Source organism: Apaloderma vittatum, unplaced genomic scaffold (assembly GCF_000703405.1).
Source record: "Apaloderma vittatum isolate BGI_N311 unplaced genomic scaffold, ASM70340v1 scaffold3294, whole genome shotgun sequence".
Classification (NCBI taxonomy): Eukaryota; Metazoa; Chordata; class Aves; order Trogoniformes; family Trogonidae; genus Apaloderma; species Apaloderma vittatum.
In genome coordinates this window covers 45,044-66,326 of record NW_009711930.1, presented here as the reverse complement: position 1 = coordinate 66,326, position 21,283 = coordinate 45,044, and the positions used below count along the sequence as shown (strand labels likewise).

Genomic DNA, 21,283 nt, shown 5'->3' with positions numbered 1-21,283 from the left:
TGGTCCCACCAAGACCTTCGGGGCTGGCTGGCTCTACCAGCTTTGGAGAGCATTGGTGGGTTGGGGCTCGTCGTCCTGCAGCAGGAGAATAGAGTTGTTGTCAAAGTGTGTCATAAAAGGTTAAACCTCAGACAAAGATCAGGGGACAGGAGCAGTGGGAAGGTTGCCTCTGTCCCTCAGAAAAGCAAGAGGCTGGAAGATAGTGAAGAAAACTGGGATCACTGCACACTCTTGGAGCTGTCCCGGGACCAGGCTAGCATGGTGGGACTCTTCCATGAGTGGGGACCCTAGTGCTGCAGGGCTGGTGGTGCTGAGGGTGAGGCAGTGCCATGGCACGTGTACTGATGGGTGCTGGCTGATCCATGCCAGCCAGGGGTCCCACAGCCCACCTGGTGCCTTCATCACCTGCCTTCCTCCCACTGAAGCATCCAGGGCAGAACGTTCGGGCTGTCCAGGGCACTGAGTCGGCAGTGCTGGTGTTGATCCCGCTGACTGCACGGTCTCTGTTAGCAGCGTCCCTGGGGAGACACTGTTGGTATTATCCCAGCTTCCCAGGGTTCCTCATCTCCTTCCCATCCACTGTCACCTTTGCGACCCGCATGTCCCCCTGCTGAGCTGCCCCCGCAGGTCACAGGGGAGATGCCTTGTCGCTGGGGGTTGCGCGGGGCTGCTCAGTGCTCTCATCCCCGCACAGAGCCAGTTGCTTCACTGGGGTTGGAGTCAAGTCCTCCTAAAACACAGTTCCCTGCAGTTTCATTACCCTCATCAGCAGTGCTGGGCATGACCCTGCCCTCACTGCTGGTTTTAGGTCTTTGCCAGAGTAAGCCAGGAGTCCAGGTGGCGCGGGGGACCAGGGATGCTCAGCAAACAAGGACAGAGATGAGGTGGTACCTGGGCTTGAAGCACAATTATCCTCAGCAGCACTGCTGGTGCTCAGCAGGCTGAATCCAAACCAACACCCCACATACTTGACTGCATCTATATCTTCACTTCAACTTGCAGTCCCCAGCTACAGGCCCTTAAATCCTCCTCTCTCTCTCTCTGTGCAGTCAGGGAAATAGCCTGGGAGAAGACGTCCAGCTTTTCCAGTTACACGCAACCCCGCAGCTCCCCCTTAGCCCCCAGCTCACCCAGCCTGAGCACCGAGGGGCCCTGGGGTGTCTCATAGCGGGGGCAATTCCTTGCATGCCTCTGCAGAAACAGCTCCATACCCCAGCTAACTCTGGGAAAGGTTATTGCAGCCACAACCCCACAATTAAAGAGCCAACCTGTGCTCTGGCCCGGCAACGAGCCCTGTGGGAGGTGCTGCCCTGCTCCTGACCCTCGTTCAGCGACAGTTGGGGATTTTAGCTTAACACCCAGGAGGAAGCATCTCCCTACTCTGCAGCTCAAGCAAACAGCCTGCCCACAGCGGGCACTGCGGGCAGAACACCAAAGGCAGAGGGGCTGGGGGCACTGGTGATGCCCCACACCTTGCTCTGTCCCAGGTACCCCCCAGGGGGACTCAGAGCCATCTGTGGGTGCTTACTCTGGCCAACCTGGTTAAAAGCAAGCCAGGGCAATGGGTACCAGCACAGTAGGTATTGGGGACCCCAGTCCTGAGACAGGTGGTGGCAGAATCCTCAACATTACCTGATATTTCGCTAACTTCAATGAATTGCGTGAGGCAGAAAATAATTCACCCTGTTAATAACTAAAGCCAGCATTAATAGAAAACGACACTTGCCTTCTGCTTTCCCAGCTCGCTTGGCAGCTCTCTCTCCAGGAGGACACACTGAGCTGTGTCCACACTGCTGCCTTTCAGGTCACTTTGGTTTTGGGAACAGCCACAGAGGGTCCCAAAAGCTGTCGCTAAGCCCCTGCAAAGTGCTGCATCCAACCCAGGCCACACCAGCACCACATCCAGTCCTGCCTTGGGCTGCTGGGCGAGTAGAAGGGACACACACACCTTGCCAGGCATGGCAGAGCCGGGGCATGCCGCGGGTGCTCACCTCCATCCCTGCCACCGCACGTTACTCAGCCACTTGGCCAGGAAGTGAATCTCCAGCGGGATGGGCAGGAAATAGTTAAGCAAGTGGTGTGCAATGGCCTAGTGCTGGCCTGGCAGGTCCCAGACCCCAGCATCACCCTCTGGTCTGGGCACCTCGGCTGTCACCGGCTACAGGTGAGGCTGGAGGAGAGGAGCACCGGGCAGGGCTGAGGACAAGGTGCTCTCGCCCAAGGGACACATCTCCCCATGGTTCCCTCTGCCTGTAGGACCTACCTGCTGTCCCAAGGGTGATGTCCTTTCTTGATTCCCATGGCAGCCCCGTGTGGCATGGCAGGGTCCGAGGGGAGCAGCCAGTAACCCTGGTGCTGCCAGAGCCTCAGGGAAGCCACTGTGTACCCCCCGTCCAGGCTGGCCATGGTACCCAGCAGCTGAGCAGGGATGCTGCAACACTTGCTGTCTGCAAACTCACATCTCCAACACCACCACTGCACACTCTTGTCCATCCCCAAAAACTCCCCCTGCCTTCTCTCTCCCCTCCAGACTGCAGTCTAGGGGCAGCCACCTCCTAAAGTCTGGGAGACAAAAGCAGCTGAGTGATGGCGAGTCACATCTGTGACATCGCAGGAATTGGCATCACATCTGTGAGTGGTGCTCCCCTAGTCGAGGAGCTGGGGCTGGCTAGCTCACGGATGGGGTGTCCATGCCACGGCCAGACCACTGACAGAGCTCCTTGGCCTCGCTCTGCTCCCTACACACGAACTCCTGCACCATCAGGGACAGGGAAAGGCACATCCAAACTAAACTCAGGGGACTGGTTTTGCAGGGAAGCCCAATTTAACACAGGCACAGGGCAGTTTGGTGTTCGTGGCTCAGGGCATTGAGGGATGACCCTCCTCAGGATCACAGGTTCCCCGTTGCACGATGCTGCTGCGGTTCCTGCAGGACCTGTGCCAGGCCCGGCCACGGGCGGCTACGAAGGCCAGTGTTTGCTCCCTGGCAGCATCGGGTCGGGGAAACCTGCCGCCTGGCTCGGTTTCTGTTTGGGAGGGTATTTAAGGGTGTTCTCCAGGGTGTGCCAGCCCCGGCCTCCACCCTGCTTTCATAAACGCCCTCTCCGAAAGAAGCTTGTTGTTCTCGGCCGTGGAGCAGATGCAATTAGCACCAGTGAGGTTCCCCCACGGAGGCTGGGCCCATCTCTTGGGCTTGCGTTGGTGCCATGGCTCAGTTTTGGTCTCTCTCTGCAGCTGTGGAGGTGACTATCTCGGTCTCAAGGCTCAACAATCTCAAGTAGCGTTTCTGGGCTTGGTCTTGGCTGCACAGGTACTTGTCCCATGGTGCTTGGGTACTGTCAGGCCACCAAATCTTTCTACCAGCTCTTTGGAGGGAAGATAAGTCAGGAGAAGGGATGTCCATCAGCATCAGCCCAACACCAGCAACTTCTTGAGTGCTTCTAAGCAAAAAGGCAAAGTTAAGGAGTGTGCAAATTTGTCCAGCAGCCCCCAGATACCCACTGCCCTCCGGTGCCCAGCCCGCGAAAGGCTCCAGCGGGTGCCAATAGTTCCATTTCTCCCTGTCGTTGCTGGGATAATCTGGTCTCCGTTGCACTGGAGCGGCAGCAATGTGAGCTAGGGCAAATCGCTCCCCTCCTTTGTCCAGCACAAACCTAAAAGCACGATTCATCCTTGGGGGAAAGGGAGCTGGGAGTTGGTCCGCAGTGAGCAGCCAGCACTCCAGAGCAGGGGCAGAGGGCTTAGATAAAGTCACACGTGAGAAAGGGTGAATTTAGTTACCATCACCTTATCTGAACGTTAGCCTTAGGTTCTGGGTCCTGCTCACAGCAGGACTCAGCAGTCACCATCCCTGCTGCCTCACAGCCCCCATGGGTCCCATCCTGCTCTCCCAGACCTGGTCCCGGCAGAGGGAGCTGTGACATTAGCAAGCCGAGCCACCGCTCTCCCTGCTGGAACGGCAGCCCCGGGCTTTGGAGAGGGACCAAATAAAACAGCGCTGGGGCTCCAGTGCTGCGCAGCCTTCAGGGAGAACTTGCTGTCTCTGCACATCTGATCACTCGCTCTTTTGCCTGGAAATCAAGCCAACAGTTATGCAGAACTTGGAATTACAAATACAAAAGCACTTTTGGGTCTAAAAATCACCTTTAAAAACTCCTCCTCAGTTTGCATCGATGCAGAAAGGTTTTGGGCCTTCAGTGCAGCAGTGATATTCAGCTGATGCCAGAGCATCTCTGTGTGCAGGGGCACAAGGCTGCGATCCCACACCTCTCCCGGTGGGCAGAGAACCACCTTGCAAAGAGCGTTTCTTGCTTGCAAAGAGTATTTTTCCTCCCCTACATATCCAGAGCATGCACAGAGATGGAAGAGCACAGCTTCACACCAAACAAATCTCCATCCTCTAAACAGCAAAACCACAGCCTCTACAGCTCTGAAGGGATGAGCGTGGTCCAGATTCCAGCCAGACCCAGGGTGAGCACACGCAGACTGCCAAGAGTCACGGCGCTCAGGTCACTCCTTATCATTTGCATCCTTGAGATAAGGTTGGATAAGCAGTAACAACCAGTAATAACCAGTAACAACATCTGATCTGGTCCTTTGCATCACAGCCTGAACAGGCAAGTTGCCAGCATCCCATGACAAGGGGCTGTTGACTCTCTCACGTTAGGATATGTCATGGCCCAGGTCCCCATCCTGCTTCTGCACCCCAGAAACACTCCTGCCACCCAGGAACCATCCATAGATCATGTAAGTAAAACAGCGCAGGGAAGCTGAGATCTGAGGACTCGGAAAGAAAGTGCAGTGGTCAGTGAGAGATGCGACAGGTGTGTGCTCAGTGAGACGCGACAGGTCTGTGCAAAACACAACGCTACGGTTCAGAACTGTGGTTTGAGCACTGATGCATCAGGGATGCTGGTGCTGGCGCGCAGCCCAATGCTATGCTTGGTCCTAGGAAGCTCCCAGAGGTGAAAGTCAAGGTCCTTCAAGCAGAAACTGCTGATGCAGCTCAATAACCTTGGAGAGATGGGACAGAAATGTTGCTTCTACGGGACAACCATTTGACCACTGGAAGGCAACTACCAGCACGTTCAAACCATTGTCTTCATTTTGGATTGTCACCCTCAAGACAGAAGAGATTGGCCTCACAGACACGCTGAGCACTTGTTGGCTACAGTCAGGGCTGGCATATCTCAAGCTGAACAGCCTCAAACCACAGTAATTAAATCTCCCTCCCAAAAATGGAACCAAGAACAAAGGGAACAATGGAACCAAGAACCTGCAGAGAGACCAGGATTCCCCCCTCCCTCTGCTCCTCTAGCCCAAACCCCAAATCAACCACTTGCTCAAGAAAGAATGGATGTAATTATTTATTTTGGGTCCATTTGAAAATACCATCACGTATCTTCTTCCATTCCTGGCTTCATGAGGTCTTTCAGCCTGTGACAGCAGGGTCTCCTGGCCAGCTGTGCAGCACACTTCTTCCTGTGAGTAGGCAGTCATCATACCTTCGAGGTTGGCAGGTTGGAGCTGCCTGGTCCGATCTCAGAAGTCATCCCTCTGTACCAGGTACCACCTGGGAGCATCGCACCGCCAAAGAGCAGAGCGAGGGAGCAGGAGGGCAGTCCAGTGCGACTGGTGGGGATGGCTATAGCTTTCACCTGCCCCAGGGAGTGAGTCTCTGGCTTGTGTTTTCTGGCAACTTAGAACTGGGTTTGTTTCTTGATCATTAAAAAAATAAAGTGATGATGCTGCTATCTGCAAAGGGAAAGAGAAAAATCTATTAGCACCCTGAGGATCCAAGACTCATCTGTACTGAAAGCCTGTAAAACCAGCAAGAAGCACACAGATATTTGAGGGCTGGGAAGCCCAAAACAGCACCATGGATTAGGGTGTCAGTGGATGAGACCAAGGGATGACCCACACTAATGCCTTCCCTTCCCCTCTACAGCAGGCACATGGTCCTTTGAACCAAACCAACCAGACCCTGGAAACACCATAAAACAGCAACAACTCCAACCGAGACCCGCAATCTCCAAAGGTCCGAGTAAGATCTCGAGTGTTTGGGGAAGGATTCCCAATGCCACTGGGCATTGCTGTCAGCTTGATCCCACCAGGATTTGCGGTTGATTTCCTAATGCCTTCAAAAGGTGAAGAGTCAAGACAAGCCTGAGCATGGTTGAAAATCCCAGCTATAGGGACAGACTGCACAGCGCAGTCTGCATTCATATAGATTATGAAACAAAACAAGGCCTTCACATCCTGCCCAGCCACATTAGGGCTGTTGAGTAACAAACTAACACTATTGCCACCTCTTCCAAACTCATCGTTTCCACATGAGCAGGAATTTGCCCACACACAGAAGTACTGAGGTTACCAGGACTCCTACTCTTCTAAGCAGGTTGAAAACAAGACCTTACATTATCCACATCTGCCTGCTGAAGGGTTTAGTCGCTCAGAGACCCCATCTTCTACTTACAGTTCAGTGTCTACAATGACATCTGGCTTCTCCAGAGTTTGTCGTCTCCTCTGGATGGCATCCACAATCTTTTTCCTGGGGCCCAATGGGATATTGATGCTCTTCAGATCATTATCTGAACACAGCATGAGGGCCTCCAAGTCAATCTTTTCCTTCTTCAAGATGGAGATGAACTCAAACATATGCAGGGAAGCCAGAAAAGTCTCCAAGGGGCTGGTGTCTGGTTCATCATCATCGTCTAAGCCCAGCTCCACCTCATCCCAGGGTAGCTCCTCTGCGTTCCTCTCCTGCAGGCTGTTGGCACTGCCAATGCTATCATTGAGACTTGGCGAGCGCTGCAGGCGGCTCCGCAGTTTGACACCTACCCCATCTGCATTGTCTTCATCCATGGTGCCAGCATCCTCCCGGCCGATCCCAAAAAGCCCGCTGCTGACGTAGTTGCGCCGGAACACCATGGTGCCCAGCCCGGGGCGGTTGAACAAGGAGTCGTGGCCAGAGTCGGTGCTGACTTCTGAGTGGGCTGAGTCCATGTGCAAACCTGGGTCACTTATGGCACGGGAGACAGTGTCTTCATCCGTGAGGAACATGTCTCTGATGTTACGCCGAGTCCACTCCTTGGGGCTGGCGTATGTGCCCTGCTTCACAAACATGATGTCGTTCCCCAGCTGCAAACCAGATAGAGATCGCACGCTTTTCCTCCCATCCTCATAGATCTTGAACGTCCCGTCCACCTGCTTCTTCTTCTCTAACTTCTTTTGTATTTTCGTCTTTCCCTTGGCCGTGCCATGGATGGTGGCTTGAGAGTATGGCAGGGAAGTCACCATAGACATGTGTTGGAACTTCTTGCTTAAGGTGCTACTCGAATAGCTGGAGAAGCTCATGGTGTCTGAATTATCCGACATCTCCTTTCTGTACCGTTTCTCCATCCTTTCATGGTGCTTCTTCTGCAGCTTCACACAGTCCTTAATCCTCCGCTCTGCATCCCGAAAGGCCTTGTCCTTCAGTTTGCTCACCAGCTTGGGGTTGAGGCTGCTCTGCTTGGCAGCAATAGAGTCCAGGTATCGCACACATTCCATGTGCCCCTTCATGGCTGCCATGTCCAGTGGGGTGTGGTAGTCATTGTCCAGGCACCAGATGTTGGCCCCAAAAGAGATGAGGAAGGAAAGGCAGTTTAGGTGGCCATTGGCTGCTGCCAGGTGGAGAGGAGTGTTCCCCCAGATGTCACATTTGTCTGGGTCGCCCCTAGATGGCAAGAAAAACAACCAGTTAGCATGCAGGCATGGCTGACAGATTCCACAGTTGTGCAGGGGCAAATCAGCACCATGAACTGCTGCCTGATTGAAATACAAGGCTCTGGACCCCACAGTTTAAATTTAAGGGGGTCTTCTGGAGGGGTGTACCACTGACATGGAATCACGTGCCTGACACAGAAGTCCGCAGTAATTTCCATGATGTGAATTCAGCTCTCAGGAGACGTAAGTTCCTTCCACAAGTTCCCTTTCAACTTTTGGAGGGAAGCAAGCCAGATTCTGAATAGTCCAGAACTGAGATATGGGGCTGAGCCCGGGCTCAGACCTTAAGTCTGTTATAAACCTTCAAATCTCAAACATTCAGTTAAATTTTAGTCAGATTCTATCTTCAAAACTTGGCTTCTTTCAGATTCTGTGGAGAGACATCCCAAAATACCTCTCTATACATCACATCCCGTGTGGGACACCACAAAGTCCCACCATGTTGATAGCACCATCATGAAAGGGCCATCCTCAGCAATATTTCCGAAACCCACCAGCTGCTGCACTTTCCCACTCTCCTGTTCACAGGTGCCTGTGGAAATTCAGGGCTCAGAGGGGCACGGTGTAGAGAATAAGAACAAAGTTGCTGGCATCGGCCTTGGGGCTGAGGTTTTGTGGGGGTGTTTGCTGCACCACGCTTGGTCTCAATTGCATTGCTTGAAGCACATTGGTATTAGCACATCCTGAGAATCCAGTTTCAGAGAAAGTGGAGATCAGGTTTCTGCACTCCTCAAGAGCTGGACACTCAACTAATGCCATTAGCATCTCTCCTCACATTGTGCCAGCCTCTAGCCTAGCAAGCTGCTGACAGGGCACAACAGCTTGCCCATACCTCCTGCGATGGGACAGACACAAACCTGGGATCCAAGGGAAGTTTGTCCTCCTGGCATTCCTCTGTATTTGTGATCTGCTGAAACAGGAGATAGTTCACACCCCAGCTGGCACCAGCCCTCGCCCCAGCGTGCATGCTAATGATATGCAGCCAGCAGCAGTATCTGTCAACAAGACACTCTCCCTTCGTGTGCGTGGATAAGGCAAAGCCTTTTATTAAGGCTGTGCAGCTCCACCACCCTCAAGAGCAGGTCCCTGCAGGCAGCGGGGCTTTGGCAGGGCTCAGGCTCAGGACAGCTGCTGCCCATTTCCACACCACTCTTTCACAGAGCTCTACAAGAACCAGGTGCTGTCCCTTCACCACGAAGACCTTTAAGCCCTGGTGACACCACGGGTCTGGAAGGCAAATGAACACTTGAGACCTTCAGCTTGCGTTGGTTTACTTCTTGCTGCTTTAGGATTTGTGTTGACAAGAGCTGGGAGAAATAAAGCCCACGAACCCTCTCTCAAAGGAGGAGAAGGGCAGGAGATCACAGGGTTGAGGAGCCAGCAGGAGAGGAGGGAGCTGCCAGTACTGAGGCAATGCCGAGTTTCCAGTAGCGCTAACTCCCCAGTCCTTGCCTCTACCCTCGTAGTGACATGTCCGGGCTGGGAAATTCATGGGGAGGATAAATATTTGATGAATTGCAAGAGAGAAGTAAATTATTGATGGAGCTGGATTTAAAGAGCCAGTAGAACTGGAACTGCCAGCGCTGGCGGTGGGACTCCAGTGTGTGAAGGGTTGTTGGTTTGTTTTCATGTGCTCTGGATGGACACATGCGTGCCCAACGTGTGGGCAGAGGAGCCAGGGCACCACGAGGGTCCCAATGTGGGCTCATGATGTGGACAGTGACTTAGCAGCACACTCACTAGAAATAATCTTGCTCCCCAAGCCAAATGTATGGATGCTCAATCCATAAAGTACATCTCGGCGACCATTCTCATGTCTGTTTGGTTCTGGTGGCAAAGGGCAAAGCCAGGGAGGTCTTGAGGGATTCATATTTGAAAGTCTGCTTTCCTCCTGCTTTTTACCACCTCAGAGATTAAGTAAGAGGAAAAGGCATCAAAACTAGTTTTCCCCGGACATTTCCACTGCCTAGAAACAAGAGTATTAGGACAAAATCAGATCTCTAGGTCCCTTTCTCTATAAATGACTGCCGCAGGTGCTAAAAATGCATCAGAAAGAAAGAAGAACAGCAACTAGCAAAGTAGAGGTGTTTGATTCAGTACAGATAATAAACATGAGGCCCTCCCTCTGGCAGGTGTCTGTCCCAGCAAAACTTCACCTCCAAGGCACTGCGCACCAGGAGATGCTGACTGCAGGGTCCACTAAGTGGGAACGTATTTTAATAACAGGTGCGAAGTGCAGCACTTCTCAACTTCAAAGCATTTTCAAGTGCTGAGTCAACTCCTGTAATAACAATTATTAAAAACGCTGTTAATTGAGCCCCTTAGGTGGACGTGTGCATCTCCTGAGTCATTGCATTTGCACCATGACATGCACACTCACCCCCTTCCTGCCGGTTTTTCCCCTCCAATTCTCCCATAGGATCTCAATTAGCCGGGGAATCCGGTGGCACTTACATACGTCCTTCCCTGGATGCATGTGTGAAGTTCCTCTGATAGCAATGGGCTGGCTCACCCCTTGGTGCACGAGTGTGTGTGAAGAATTGGCCCCTCAGACGAGGAGCCAGCTGGGTGCAGTGTCTCTGGCTCCCATACAACGTTTTTGGATGTAGGAAGAGGAAAAACACATTTATGGCTTGAGGTAAAAATCAAATCAGCTTCAGCATAGCCAGTCAGGGCAAGCCTCTCCTAGCAGGACATGCAAAGCCTAGAAATGAGCAGAAAAGGAGAGGTTTTGGAGCCAGAGCAAAGCCTTGGGTCCTGTATCTCAAATGGTGGTTGGTCAAGGATTCTATTGTCCACCAAGTTCAGATGCCCCAAAATCCAGCTCAATGCTGTAGGTGAGGTTCTTCTCAGGGCTCTCTGCCGTACCAGTAAAAAGCCAGGCTAGCAGCTATTGTTACTGGTGGTGATTAATGCTGGCTGCATGGTGGCAGTGCCTAGGGGCACATCTGCTGCCTCAGCACCTCACTGTGCCCCAGCCCCACGCTGACTCCAAGCCGCCAGCTCAGGCGCCGGAAGCGACGAAGCTGCGACAGCGCTCCACCCTGCTCCTTCACCTTCCCAGCGGGTCATCATCACCCAGGGGAAGGTCTCCACCAGCATGGCCACGCTGATCCTGGCACTCATGTGGCCGTCAGCCCTGTGGCGTGCAGAGGATGCTCATCACCTTTACGTGCCTCGCTGTGACCTCCGCTGCAACCCTGCCCCAGCCAGGGCGACACAGCTCCCTTGAGCAGCCAGGCTGAGGTCAGAAGCCATCTCATCGTCCCCTCCAACCCGCTGCCAAGCCACTCACTCCCCTCTGCCATTAACGTCCCAAGTATCTGTGACCACCATTTTTGTAAGAAGGGAAACTGAGGCGCGCCTCTGCAAAGAAATGCCAGGTGGCAAAGCTGACTGTGAACCTGTCTAGCAGAAAGACACGTCCTCACCTCTTCTGTGGTCCACTCCAAGGCAGGAACATCTTGCCTGTTCCCAGCTGAGGCCCCCAGACCCATGGTTAACTGGAGCTGGACTGATGCCCACCGCTGCCACAGCAGTTCATAACGAACCACGCTGAAGAATTACTGCCTCTGAAAAGCTGCAATGCTAAATGCCAGTTAGCTTGCCTTTTCCCAGCCATCATGTTAATTGAGGTTGTTTGCCTCCCTGGAGCCCAGCCAGGAGGAAGAAAAAGGTTTTTTGTGTTGCAAACAAGAAGGATGAGCTGCTGCTCTTCCCTCCGTCCCAAACCCTCTCTCCATCCCTGTGCAAAGGTTGCACCGAGGCACAGACACATCGTTGCTGTTCTGGACAGAGCAAGAAGCCTGCTTCATTAGCCCTTCTGTGTGGGCTGAGACAACCAGCTTTCCTCAAGGATCCACCAACACATTTATTATCCTTTCTTTCCCCCTCCCTATTTCAGCCCTACACCACAATCTGCTGAACACGCAGGTGTGTGAATGAGGCTCCCTCACTGATGACAGAGCCGGGATAATCCTAAGTGTCCATCAGCCTGGTCTGCAGTGGGGCACAACAATCAGAGCCAGGATTTTTGCCCCCAGCAGCCCCCCTCCCACGGCCCTGCTTTCTCAGGGTGCCTCTGGCCAGCCTCACTAGGACATTTCATAACAGCCTGGCCCAGCACTCAGTCTCCTGGCTTCTCTGGGCACCAGTACCACTGCCTAGCACTGGCAAGGAGGATTCAGCGATTCTTGCTGCCTTGAGACTCCCCCATCACCTCCTGTGCCTCAGCACCCCCCTGCAACCCAGTCGGAGGCTAATCAGCCTCCCACCCATCCCTGCATGGAGCCAGCCCCGACCTGAAGCCTCTGCTCTCCCGACACTGCTCCGCGCTCTCCTGCCTCGCAGTGCAAGGCTCTCCATGCCGAGGGAGGAACACTTTGACAGTAGAGGCCAGAGAGAAATGCCTTGACATTTTAGGACACTTGGGGGTCCTCCCTCTTGCCTTCTAATTGTTATCATACAGATATAATAGTAATATATCCAACAGAGAATTAAGTTGCTTCTCTGAACAAACTTAAATACCATCGTACGTTGTCCTAAGCACCAGCAGAAAATTACAGGATCTACTCATGGACTCTCCTGGGTCCTGTATGACGTCCCCTATCTGACGCTCCCCAGGCTGGGGCTTTACTTCCTCTCACAGACCCAAAGCCGAGGCGTGCCTGCCTCCGCATGGGGCAAGAAGGCTTCAGTGATCTCTGCGTGGTCCTGGGCAAGGACCTGACACTCGGAGATGAAGGCACAGATGTAAACGCACCCCGCAGCCCCTCAGACACGCACTTTGCTCCACCATCCATCACGTAAAGGGCACTGGGCTTTTGCCAGGCTATTTTCCCTGTCAGGAACAAATGTATGTTAGGCTGTTAATTAAACAGCAGCCAAGCTGCATTCAGACATGACTGAGTCTATGCAGACCTTTTAATCCAATGTGAATTTATAAAAGGGGCCTCTACAAGGAAAAGCAGCCGTTGGGCTTTGTGGAAAGGCAGAAACTGCTGGCTTGGATGTATGGGTTGGCGAGGCAGGTAGTGGTGCTGCAGGGTGTCCTGCAATGGAGGTGGGCAATATAAGGAGATATAATGATATAAAGAGATATAAAGTCAATCTGAAAGGCCAGTGCTGTGGATGAACACCTCTCCAGAAAGGCATATCCATCAGAGAGCCTTTGGAACCATTTTTAACTTGGACGTCTCATCCCCAGAGCTCCTGCCCTCATCTCTCTGGCCCCTGGGTAGTGACTCCGCTCCCAGCAGGATCTTGGAGCAGGTTTTTGCTGGCCAGTCTCTCCTGGAAGGTACACGGTAAATCACACAGCCCCCGCTCAGAGAAGCATCGCAGGGCTCCCAGCCCAGGAGCATCTCAGAGTGAAGACTTGCTGTTGCCTCTCCAGACTCCGAAATCATCCTTTCCTGGCCACAGTCCTATTGCATCAGCCACTCAAGGACTTCTAGAAGTGATGCTGTGAGCAGCCCTTCTGACCCCGGGATCTAAAAAAGAAAGTGTTTTAGAATGGAAGGACAGCAATTTGTGTCTGCCTGTAAATACAGCTGGCCAGGGTCAGCTGAAAGGTTTGCACGAGCAGACCGGAGTGTCAGGAGATACGTGGAACAGGCACAGTGGATATGCAGCTGATTGGGTACAAAAACTACAAAAGCAGCCTGGGGTGGACATGTAAAATCCTTGCTTGGGAACTGATGACCCCACCAAGCTCTGACCCAACACAGAGAAGCAAAGCCCTTCCAAGGAGATGTGATGTACATCAAGGCTATCGACCTCAGCACGATTCCTTGAGAAATAAATCAAAATCAGGATCGCCACCACACTCAACACAAAGCAGAGGCCACCCCACCTTGGACACCTTTAGATGAGGTGCTCAGAAAAGCCACCAGAGCAGAAGGAAGCGCTGGCACGTGCTTCCTCAGGAGGTCGGTAAGAACAAGAGAGTAACCTACTGCTCAAGAAGGAACCAGGTACAGCAAATCTTGCCTTAGCACCAACCTTCTTGTGCAGTTCTCGCAACACCAATATATAATCTCTCCAGTCTGACAAGCCCCTTAGTCCCACTCCCTTCTCTCCACCACATCCACGCTTACAGAACCAAAGACCCTCAGATTTGGCAGCCCACAGTGAGGTACCGAGAGACACTTCAGCACTGAGCAGACCCCGCAGGGGAGACTGGTTTTAAAGAAAGAAATCTGCTCTTGGGGAACCTGCTTCTGAATTTCCTGGGCTCTGGGTACATAACAGACTGCCTGGGGGTCACATATTGAGACCTCACTTCAGGTAAAATAGAGAAATGTCACCTACTGCCAGCTGGCACTGCACACATCTCTATGTGAGCATTTCTTGGGACAGAAGGAGCAGTTATTCTCTCTACCCTCTCAGGTAAAAGGGCTTTGTTCATGGCAGCGACCTGATGTGCTTGTATTTCAGCTCTGCCTGTCTTTACAAGACCTGACTCGAGACTTCAAAGGGACCCAGGCCCACCTGGGGAGCTGCAAGTGGGGTCTGAGGCATGAGCAGTTACAGGGTCAGAGGAGCTGGGAAAACACAGAGTGGTTATCAGGAGTATTGGATTAGACTCAAAGCACTACAAGAAGAGAAAAATAACAGGGGAGTTCAGGAGTGGGGCTGTTATGGGTAGAAGCCATCATTTTGTGGGGTGCCTGCATCCACACTGACGTGTGAGCAGAGAAGGGACAAAAATGGAGTCCAGCTACTGTCTCCCCCAGGACCAGCACCGTGTATTCGCCAATGCTCACCCTCGGCTGACGATGAGGCGCAGGGCATCCAGGTTGCCGTGGTAGGCGGCCCATAGGGTCGGGGTCATGCCATCCTCGTCCGGCGAGTTCAGGTCCTTCTTGGTGGCTTCCTTCAGGAGGTCCAGGTAGCCATCCCGGGCTGCTCGGTGGTACTGGTCATTCATGGTGAGGAATGGTCCCGGGCGAGCGCATGGGTGCCCCGGGGGGCTCAGAGGACAGGCATGGATGTGGGAAAGGGGGAGCTGCAGGGAGGGCCCAGCTCGCCTGCACAGCTCTGCCGCTGTACCAGGACACCTGAGAAGTCCTGGCTGGGGAGGCAGGAGCTCCTCCAAGCCCAGCCGGGCAGGCTCTCCAGCGCTTCCCCTGGGTCCTAAGCATCCTCCGGCCCTGACGGCTCCTCACAACAAATCTTTCACGCACCAGCTCATTAAAAGCTCCAATTAAGCAGCATCGCTGCGTCGGGTTCAGTCGAGTGCTGTGGGCATAGGGTCATGCAGCGACAATTTGCCAGGTCTGCACGTCCCCTAAACAGAGCAGGCTGCCAGAAAGGCTCACGGGCTGTATCCTGCCCGATGCTGCCTCGCTGTAGCTATCCCACCTCGGGTGAGGGGCAGCAGCAGCCGCAGGAGGAAGCGTGGGCTGATGAAGTGCGAGTCCCTGCTACCTCCGCTCGCAGCCCCATCAGAGCAGGGCAGCAGCTGGGTCTTGTGTGGACACCTCTGCTCCTTGCAGTTTGGCAGCTGCCCCCAATTTTAAGGCGACACTGGGGGTGTTTACAGTTCAGTTTTACCTGATTAAAAAAAATAAATATACGCAAAACATATACATAGATATATATATATCCTTAGTGTTACTAGGAAGACAACAGCACACTCAGTCACCATTCTCATCCCCCAGCTATCCTGGCTGTGCCTATAGGACCCTGATTTCCAGAGAATTGCACAACAAAATGCACAACAGGAATTCACGATAACCTGAAGTAAATCAAGCAGGCTGGAAAAACTCCCTTCCTCACCCCCTCTCCTTCTTTAGAGACAAAAAAAAAAAAAACCTAACCCAGCCAAACCCACTCCTGTCTGTAGGTCAGTACTTCTACTTTGCTGTACACGAGGGGCAGTTACTGGCCTCCCGTGTCTTTTATGCTGACACAGAATTTCTGGCTGCATGAGTCCTGCAAGGAGCTGGATGGCTCCAGCCCAGGAGGCTGCCATCAGGAGAGATGGAGCCAAGCCTGGATGCTGACCAACGCATAAAGCTGTTACAGCACATCGTGCCCAAGGGTGAATATTGTGCCCAACGGTGAATCGTATCCCCTGGGACGCACTGTCATGAAGGAGGAATGTCTTGTTCCTCTCTTGGGCGCCCTGGCTCTAGGGATGTGCACCAGAGAGAAGGTCAGCTCTCTGCATGGTTTGCTGTGTGCTCACATCAGCAGATTCGTACTCACCTGCTCACCCTCCTCGGGCAAGTCCTGATGGGATGTAGTAGACATCGAGGTATTTGCCACTGGGATCCTTTCAGGTGAAAAGCAGCGTAGTAACGTCTCCAATTCATTACTGAGGTTATTTAATGGTTCTTGTATTATCACTAATTAAGCTTGTTATGCTGTACGGTGGCTCCCGGGGGGGGGGACTGGGAGCATTGCCCAAGGCAGTAAACACTGTTCCTTCAGTTATTGGCTGTTAAGGACAAAGGAGGGAGGATAAATCTGTGTATTTACCTCAGGGGGACTCTGAACCTCTGGCCTCTGCAAAAAATCACAGTTATCAGCTCAGATTTCCTGCACAGGGGTCTGGGTTTCCCCTGGGAAAGGCTACAGACTGAGAGAAGGTCAACCACTCACCTCAAAGAGGGATCCCCAAGGATCAGCTGAGGGAGGCCCAGCAGTGCTGGTGGCAGCCGGCTGGTGGCAGCATGAGAGAGACACATGAAAGTAGATCCTGAGCGATCTCCTCCACCATCCCAAGTCGGTCAGTTTGATGATGTCCCTGCAGTGGTGCAAGAAGGAGCACAACGGTGAGCAGGCAGGAAAGGGACTGAGAAAACGCACAGCAAACAGCCCCATCGCTGTGCTTAAGCCAGAGGAGACAAGCGTCAGGGACATCTTCAAAAGAGATTCCTCATGAAGGAATAAAACTTGCCCCCATCCACTCAGAACTGCCCTGGATTCTTCTACTGCCCCCCCCCAAACATAACAGCTGGGATAAAAGAGATCTTGAGCAAAAGCTCTCCCCTCACCTGGCAAATGCTCGAGTCCCATCTGTGTCGCAGTTTGTAACAGGGCTGCTTCCTCCTTGAAAGGAAAAGTTCCCGAGGGCCAGAGAAAGGTGATCCCACCCGGAAAAGTCAAAGGCAGTGCGTCAGCACAGGGGAACAGCGGTTCCAGTCCCCAAATTCTGCCCTGCTCTAGCACTAAACCTTCCTCATTGCTGCCACCATGGATGGGAAAAGACTGAGCTGCCCTTGGCACTAAATAGACACAAATGCAAATTTCTTCCTTTTCCTCAAAAATGCTCCAGGCTGTTGATGGGAATAGTACAGGGTGAGGCACAATATTTATTGTGCTCAATTAAGCAGAAAGCCAAGCCCAAAAATCATCAGTAAAGGTAAGTTCGTCACCTAAATCATCTTCTCTCAAGGAAAGACATCTCACATGTGTCGGGAGGTGGATTTGATAGGGTGGCTTTTGTTCTGGGGTGACCATGACCATACGACCGAGCGGTCTGTGCCATACTTAGCAGTGTCGTCACCTCATGCCCTCCCCAGGTAAATAACTCTTATCTCCTCATCTCTCTCCTGCTTCCCCAAATTCAGCTATTGCATAAAATGGATCACGTGAGTTTCTCTGAGAAGCCCATGAAGCACTGCTGTCAGCCTCAGACATGGTATAAATCACCTAATGGGTATAAATCCTTTGCCTGACCAAGTGGCAGCAACGGGGAAACTTCTCAGCCTGGCAAGAGCAGAGGTTTGGATCCCAAGGAGCAAAACAGGTTGGTGGAATGGCTTTCTTTGTACAGGGAATTTGCTTTGTTTCAGACTTTTTGTTGAGAGTCAATGAAGTCCCAAGCTTGGCAAGGGGCTTTAGAGGGAGTGACAGCAGAGATAACTCACAGACCTCTTGCAGAAAATAGTGTAAACCATGACGTTCCAAATTTCCCAGGGCTCTCTTACCTTTTGGTGGCCTGTTCCTCAGCCAGGAAGTATGACGTTTTCGCAGAATACTTAGCGGTTGACATTTAGAAATCAAACCACATTGGCTGTTTGCCCCAGGATATTTGATCCTGTGAATGCTTCTCTGGTGCTTTTCCAATATCTTGCATCAATAAACACCTAAACGCTCTGTGACAAAATAGGCATGCTTTGTTAAACTGACCTAGGATCTCCCCAAGCAAAAGCATCTTAAGCAAGAGCACAGCCTTCAGGGAACCAGGAAGAAAACGTTTGAAAATGAGCTCATCCCTCTTTTTGCACTCCCTCTCTCAGCCTTCCCCTCTGATACATCCTCTCCTCCTCATCACGTGTCCTGCTTTGGTCCAGCCCTGGACTATTCAAAATGAAGTGAGGTCTCTCATTCATGGGGCTCTCCTCCCAACAGCGTTAACCCTCAGCTAAAGCATTAGCTGAACCATGAGCGAAGAGCCCGTGCGGAAGGACAGCGAGATCAGGCACCCCAACTCCAGCATGGGCTGCGGACACAAGGATGACAAAGCCAGCTTGGCTTCGAGCCAGATAGCATCTTTCAGCCACCAGCCTCATCAGCCCCCCTCCACTCCTGCCTCCAAGGAAGTGTGGAAAAAGGGCGGCCGCATGTTCTCCATCCTGCTGGCTGTGCATTTAGCCCTGCTGGCCTGCACACTGGTGAGCAGCGGGGCTTTTGATAAGATTGCCGTGCACGATTACGACGTCTTCTTCCTGCTCACCGTCATGATGCTGATAGTCATCATATGGATCATCTTCTACGTCGCTGGCACCTCCCGGTGCGCGGGTGCCATCCTCTGCAAGGACTCCCACGCCGGGCCCATCTGGCTACGAGGTAGGAACTCCTGGGGTCTAGGGCTTGAGGTAACGTGCAGGGTGGACAGCTCATGGGGGCATCACGAGGGGAAGAGCAACCATTTGGGACACAGTCTCCTCCCCCTGTGCTGGGCCATGGCACCATGCTCTGCTTCAGAACGTTAGCTCCGAGATCCTCTACTCGTTTCACCACCAGATCTCACTTTATCCACAGGAGCTCTTGGTACTCTACACCAGGTGCCTTCCCAGCCTTGCCATGACTCTTGTAAGAGCAGTCAGAGGACAAGGTTGACTGAAAATCCCTTCCAGCCAGAATTATTGTATTATTCTGTTGGTGCCAAGAAAATTTGGCCGCTGGGAGAGGAAAAACAGATCTATCTGCATTAACCCACATCTATCTGCATTAACCCACATCTATCTGCATTAACCCACATGCGCATACGTCTGTTCAATCACAGATATTTTGCTTTCTCAACAGGAGGCCTGATCCTATTTGGCATTTTCAGCCTCGTCATGGATGTGTTCAAAATAGGATACTACTCCAGCTTCTACAGCTGCCTGTCTGCAATCAAAATAATCTACCCCATTGTGCAAGCAATATTCGTGGTCGTCCAGGTGAGATGGTTGTCTCGGGGATGGGTAGAGAGACAAAGCCACCAGCAGAAGGAGCTCTGATCTCATGGACATAGTTCAAGTCCCCTTGCAGCAAATGCAAGTGGCTTAACTCAGCCCCAAGCCAGCCCCCATCTTTTTCCAACCACAACAGCTTCCAGCTGTGGCAACTTACTTTAAGGAGTTCATTTAAACTGTGACATTTTGGCTTGTGCCAGGGTGGCTTGTCACAAACTCTAATCATCACCCATCCAGCCAAGTCTCTTTTCCCATGAAGAACAGAGGGAAGAGGACAAGCAGGACAGGGACCACCTTGCAGTCTGAAGTCCTACACAGAGGACCACCTGCTCTGGGACAATACTAAATAGTGAAGAGGTCAGATAGAGATAATTTAGTCAGGAATGGGGGTTGGCCATGGGCAAAGCAATGGCAGTGGGACAGGGCAGGAGGAGCCAAAAAAAAAAAAGAACAGACTACGCCCAGCAAACAGCCAGGATTATGGGCAGGAGGCTGGGCCCAGACAAATCCAAGTAAAAGAGGCTCCAGCTTGCTCTCTGCTGAGCAGGGAGATCCCTACTTCAGAACAATTCCTTGCTTTGTTGAAAATAACAACTGCTTTTCTTGCCCCTGCCAGACATACTTCCTGTGGATCTCTGCCAAAGACTGCGTCCATGTACACCTGAACGTTACCAGGTGAGCGCTCTGCTCTTTGGATCCCACTGGCTCAGACAACCTTGGCCACCACAAACCCATTGCACACTCACACACAACTAAAACGCAAATGGAGATAATCTCATTTCCCTTAATGCTGGCCAAAACTAACCCTGCTCAGTCTCCAGCTCCCTTTAGACACCAGCTCAAGCAGCAGAGGTTCATGACCTGTGGATCTAGCAGGGTTGGGATTAAATTCAAGAATACAAGCATTATTCAAAGCAGATTAGTACTAAATAAACAATTAGCATTAAATAAAATGATTCATAGCTGACTTTTTCTTCCCTAGGGAAAACAACAATGCAGTGGGCAAGCCCCAGGCTAAAACAGGAGCTTGTCCACTTCTGCAAGACTGGATCTACTGGAGACCAATCCAGACCTATTAGCCTATTAACTATTGAGAAGCTCTTCCAAAACCAACAGGAGGAATCAGGGCCTGCTCATTTGCATAAGCATGAACAAAACGTAGGAAGAGAGCAAGAGCAGCAAAGCAAGGAAGGGTCAGGCTTTCTATCCTTGACCACTTGAGTCCTTGCACCACTTAGGGCAGCTCCCACAGTCCCTCTGAGCACATGTACCTCTATAATATGGATGGGAGCAACACAGCCTGGAGCCATTGCTTTAACCTCACAAACCTTCTCTGTCTTCTGTAGGTGTGGCTTGATGTTAACGTTGACTACAAACTTGGCAGTGTGGATGTCAGCAGTGACAGATGAGTCTGTTCACAAAGCACATTCAAAGTTGAAGAAGAACGTGACAGAAGAAATCTTCAGATGGCTCATGAAAGGTAATCTGCCCATTTGTGAAGCCATCTGGTCCAGAGTGGGAGCCCAGGAGGTAAAACCTGTTCAGCATGTCAGGTCTTATCCCTTTTCAGAAGGTCTGTCTAGAACTGAAGTTTCCTTTAATAGAGCTTAAATAGAGTTAGAAGTCAGGTCTTAAAGTTCATTTCTTAACCTTTATCACAGAGGAGTCAGAAAGGGGGAAAGCCCTATACAAATGGGATGGGAACAAAGAAGGGAAGGAAACAGAGATTTAAACTGCCACCAAACTTCTTCAGAAAGAATGAAGTGTCCTTGTATTCAAAGTCATCTCATATTCTTCTATGCTTGATTTTGTTTTTCACTGACCCTAAGTATCCAGTTCTTCAGGGGCTGCTAACAAGTGCTGGCTCCTTGTTTTTACATCAGTGCATCTACGTGTTTTTATCTTGTTTCAGCGGGAATGAGAAGTAGCTCAGCTGACGAATGCAACTGTGACAGCCAAATCTGCCAGATCTTCAAGAACGGCTACTTTTGGCTGTACCCCTTTAACATTGAGTACAGTCTCTTTGCCTCTGCCATGGTCTATGTCATGTGGAAGAACGTTGGACGTTTCATAGATCACCACTCCCACCACATTCACCGCCT

At 51.9% G+C, this 21,283-nt stretch overlaps 2 protein-coding genes across 2 annotated transcripts in view; one reads left to right on the top strand and one right to left on the bottom strand.

The window, feature by feature from the left end:
* Nucleotides 1-6,471: 6,471 nt before the first annotated feature.
* On the bottom strand, nt 6,472-14,698 carry USH1G (Usher syndrome 1G (autosomal recessive)). Its single transcript, XM_009867783.1, has 2 exons — nt 14,535-14,698; nt 6,472-7,717 (listed from the first exon to the last, which is right to left on the bottom strand). The coding sequence occupies exons 1-2, from the start codon at nt 14,696-14,698 to the stop codon at nt 6,472-6,474; spliced, it is 1,410 nt and encodes a 469-aa protein (XP_009866085.1).
* A 3,466-nt stretch (nt 14,699-18,164) lies between these two features.
* OTOP2 (otopetrin 2) overlaps nt 18,165-21,283 on the top strand; it is a 5,079-nt gene continuing 1,960 nt past the window's right edge. The window contains 5 exon segments of the mRNA XM_009867782.1: nt 18,165-18,570; nt 19,030-19,166; nt 19,798-19,856; nt 20,528-20,661; nt 21,094-21,283. The exon segment at nt 21,094-21,283 is cut by the window's right edge and continues 16 nt beyond it. Coding sequence (XP_009866084.1) covers nt 18,165-18,570; nt 19,030-19,166; nt 19,798-19,856; nt 20,528-20,661; nt 21,094-21,283 — 926 coding nt within the window.

Coding starts and splice junctions, on each gene's coding strand:
- USH1G (XM_009867783.1), bottom strand. CDS start 14,698: ATGAATGACCAGTACCACCGAGCAGCCCGGGATGGCTACCTGGACCTC. Junction 7,718..14,534: donor CGCCTCATCGTCAGCCGAGG/GTGAGCATTGGC, acceptor CTTGCCATCTAG/GGGCGACCCAGACAAATGTG.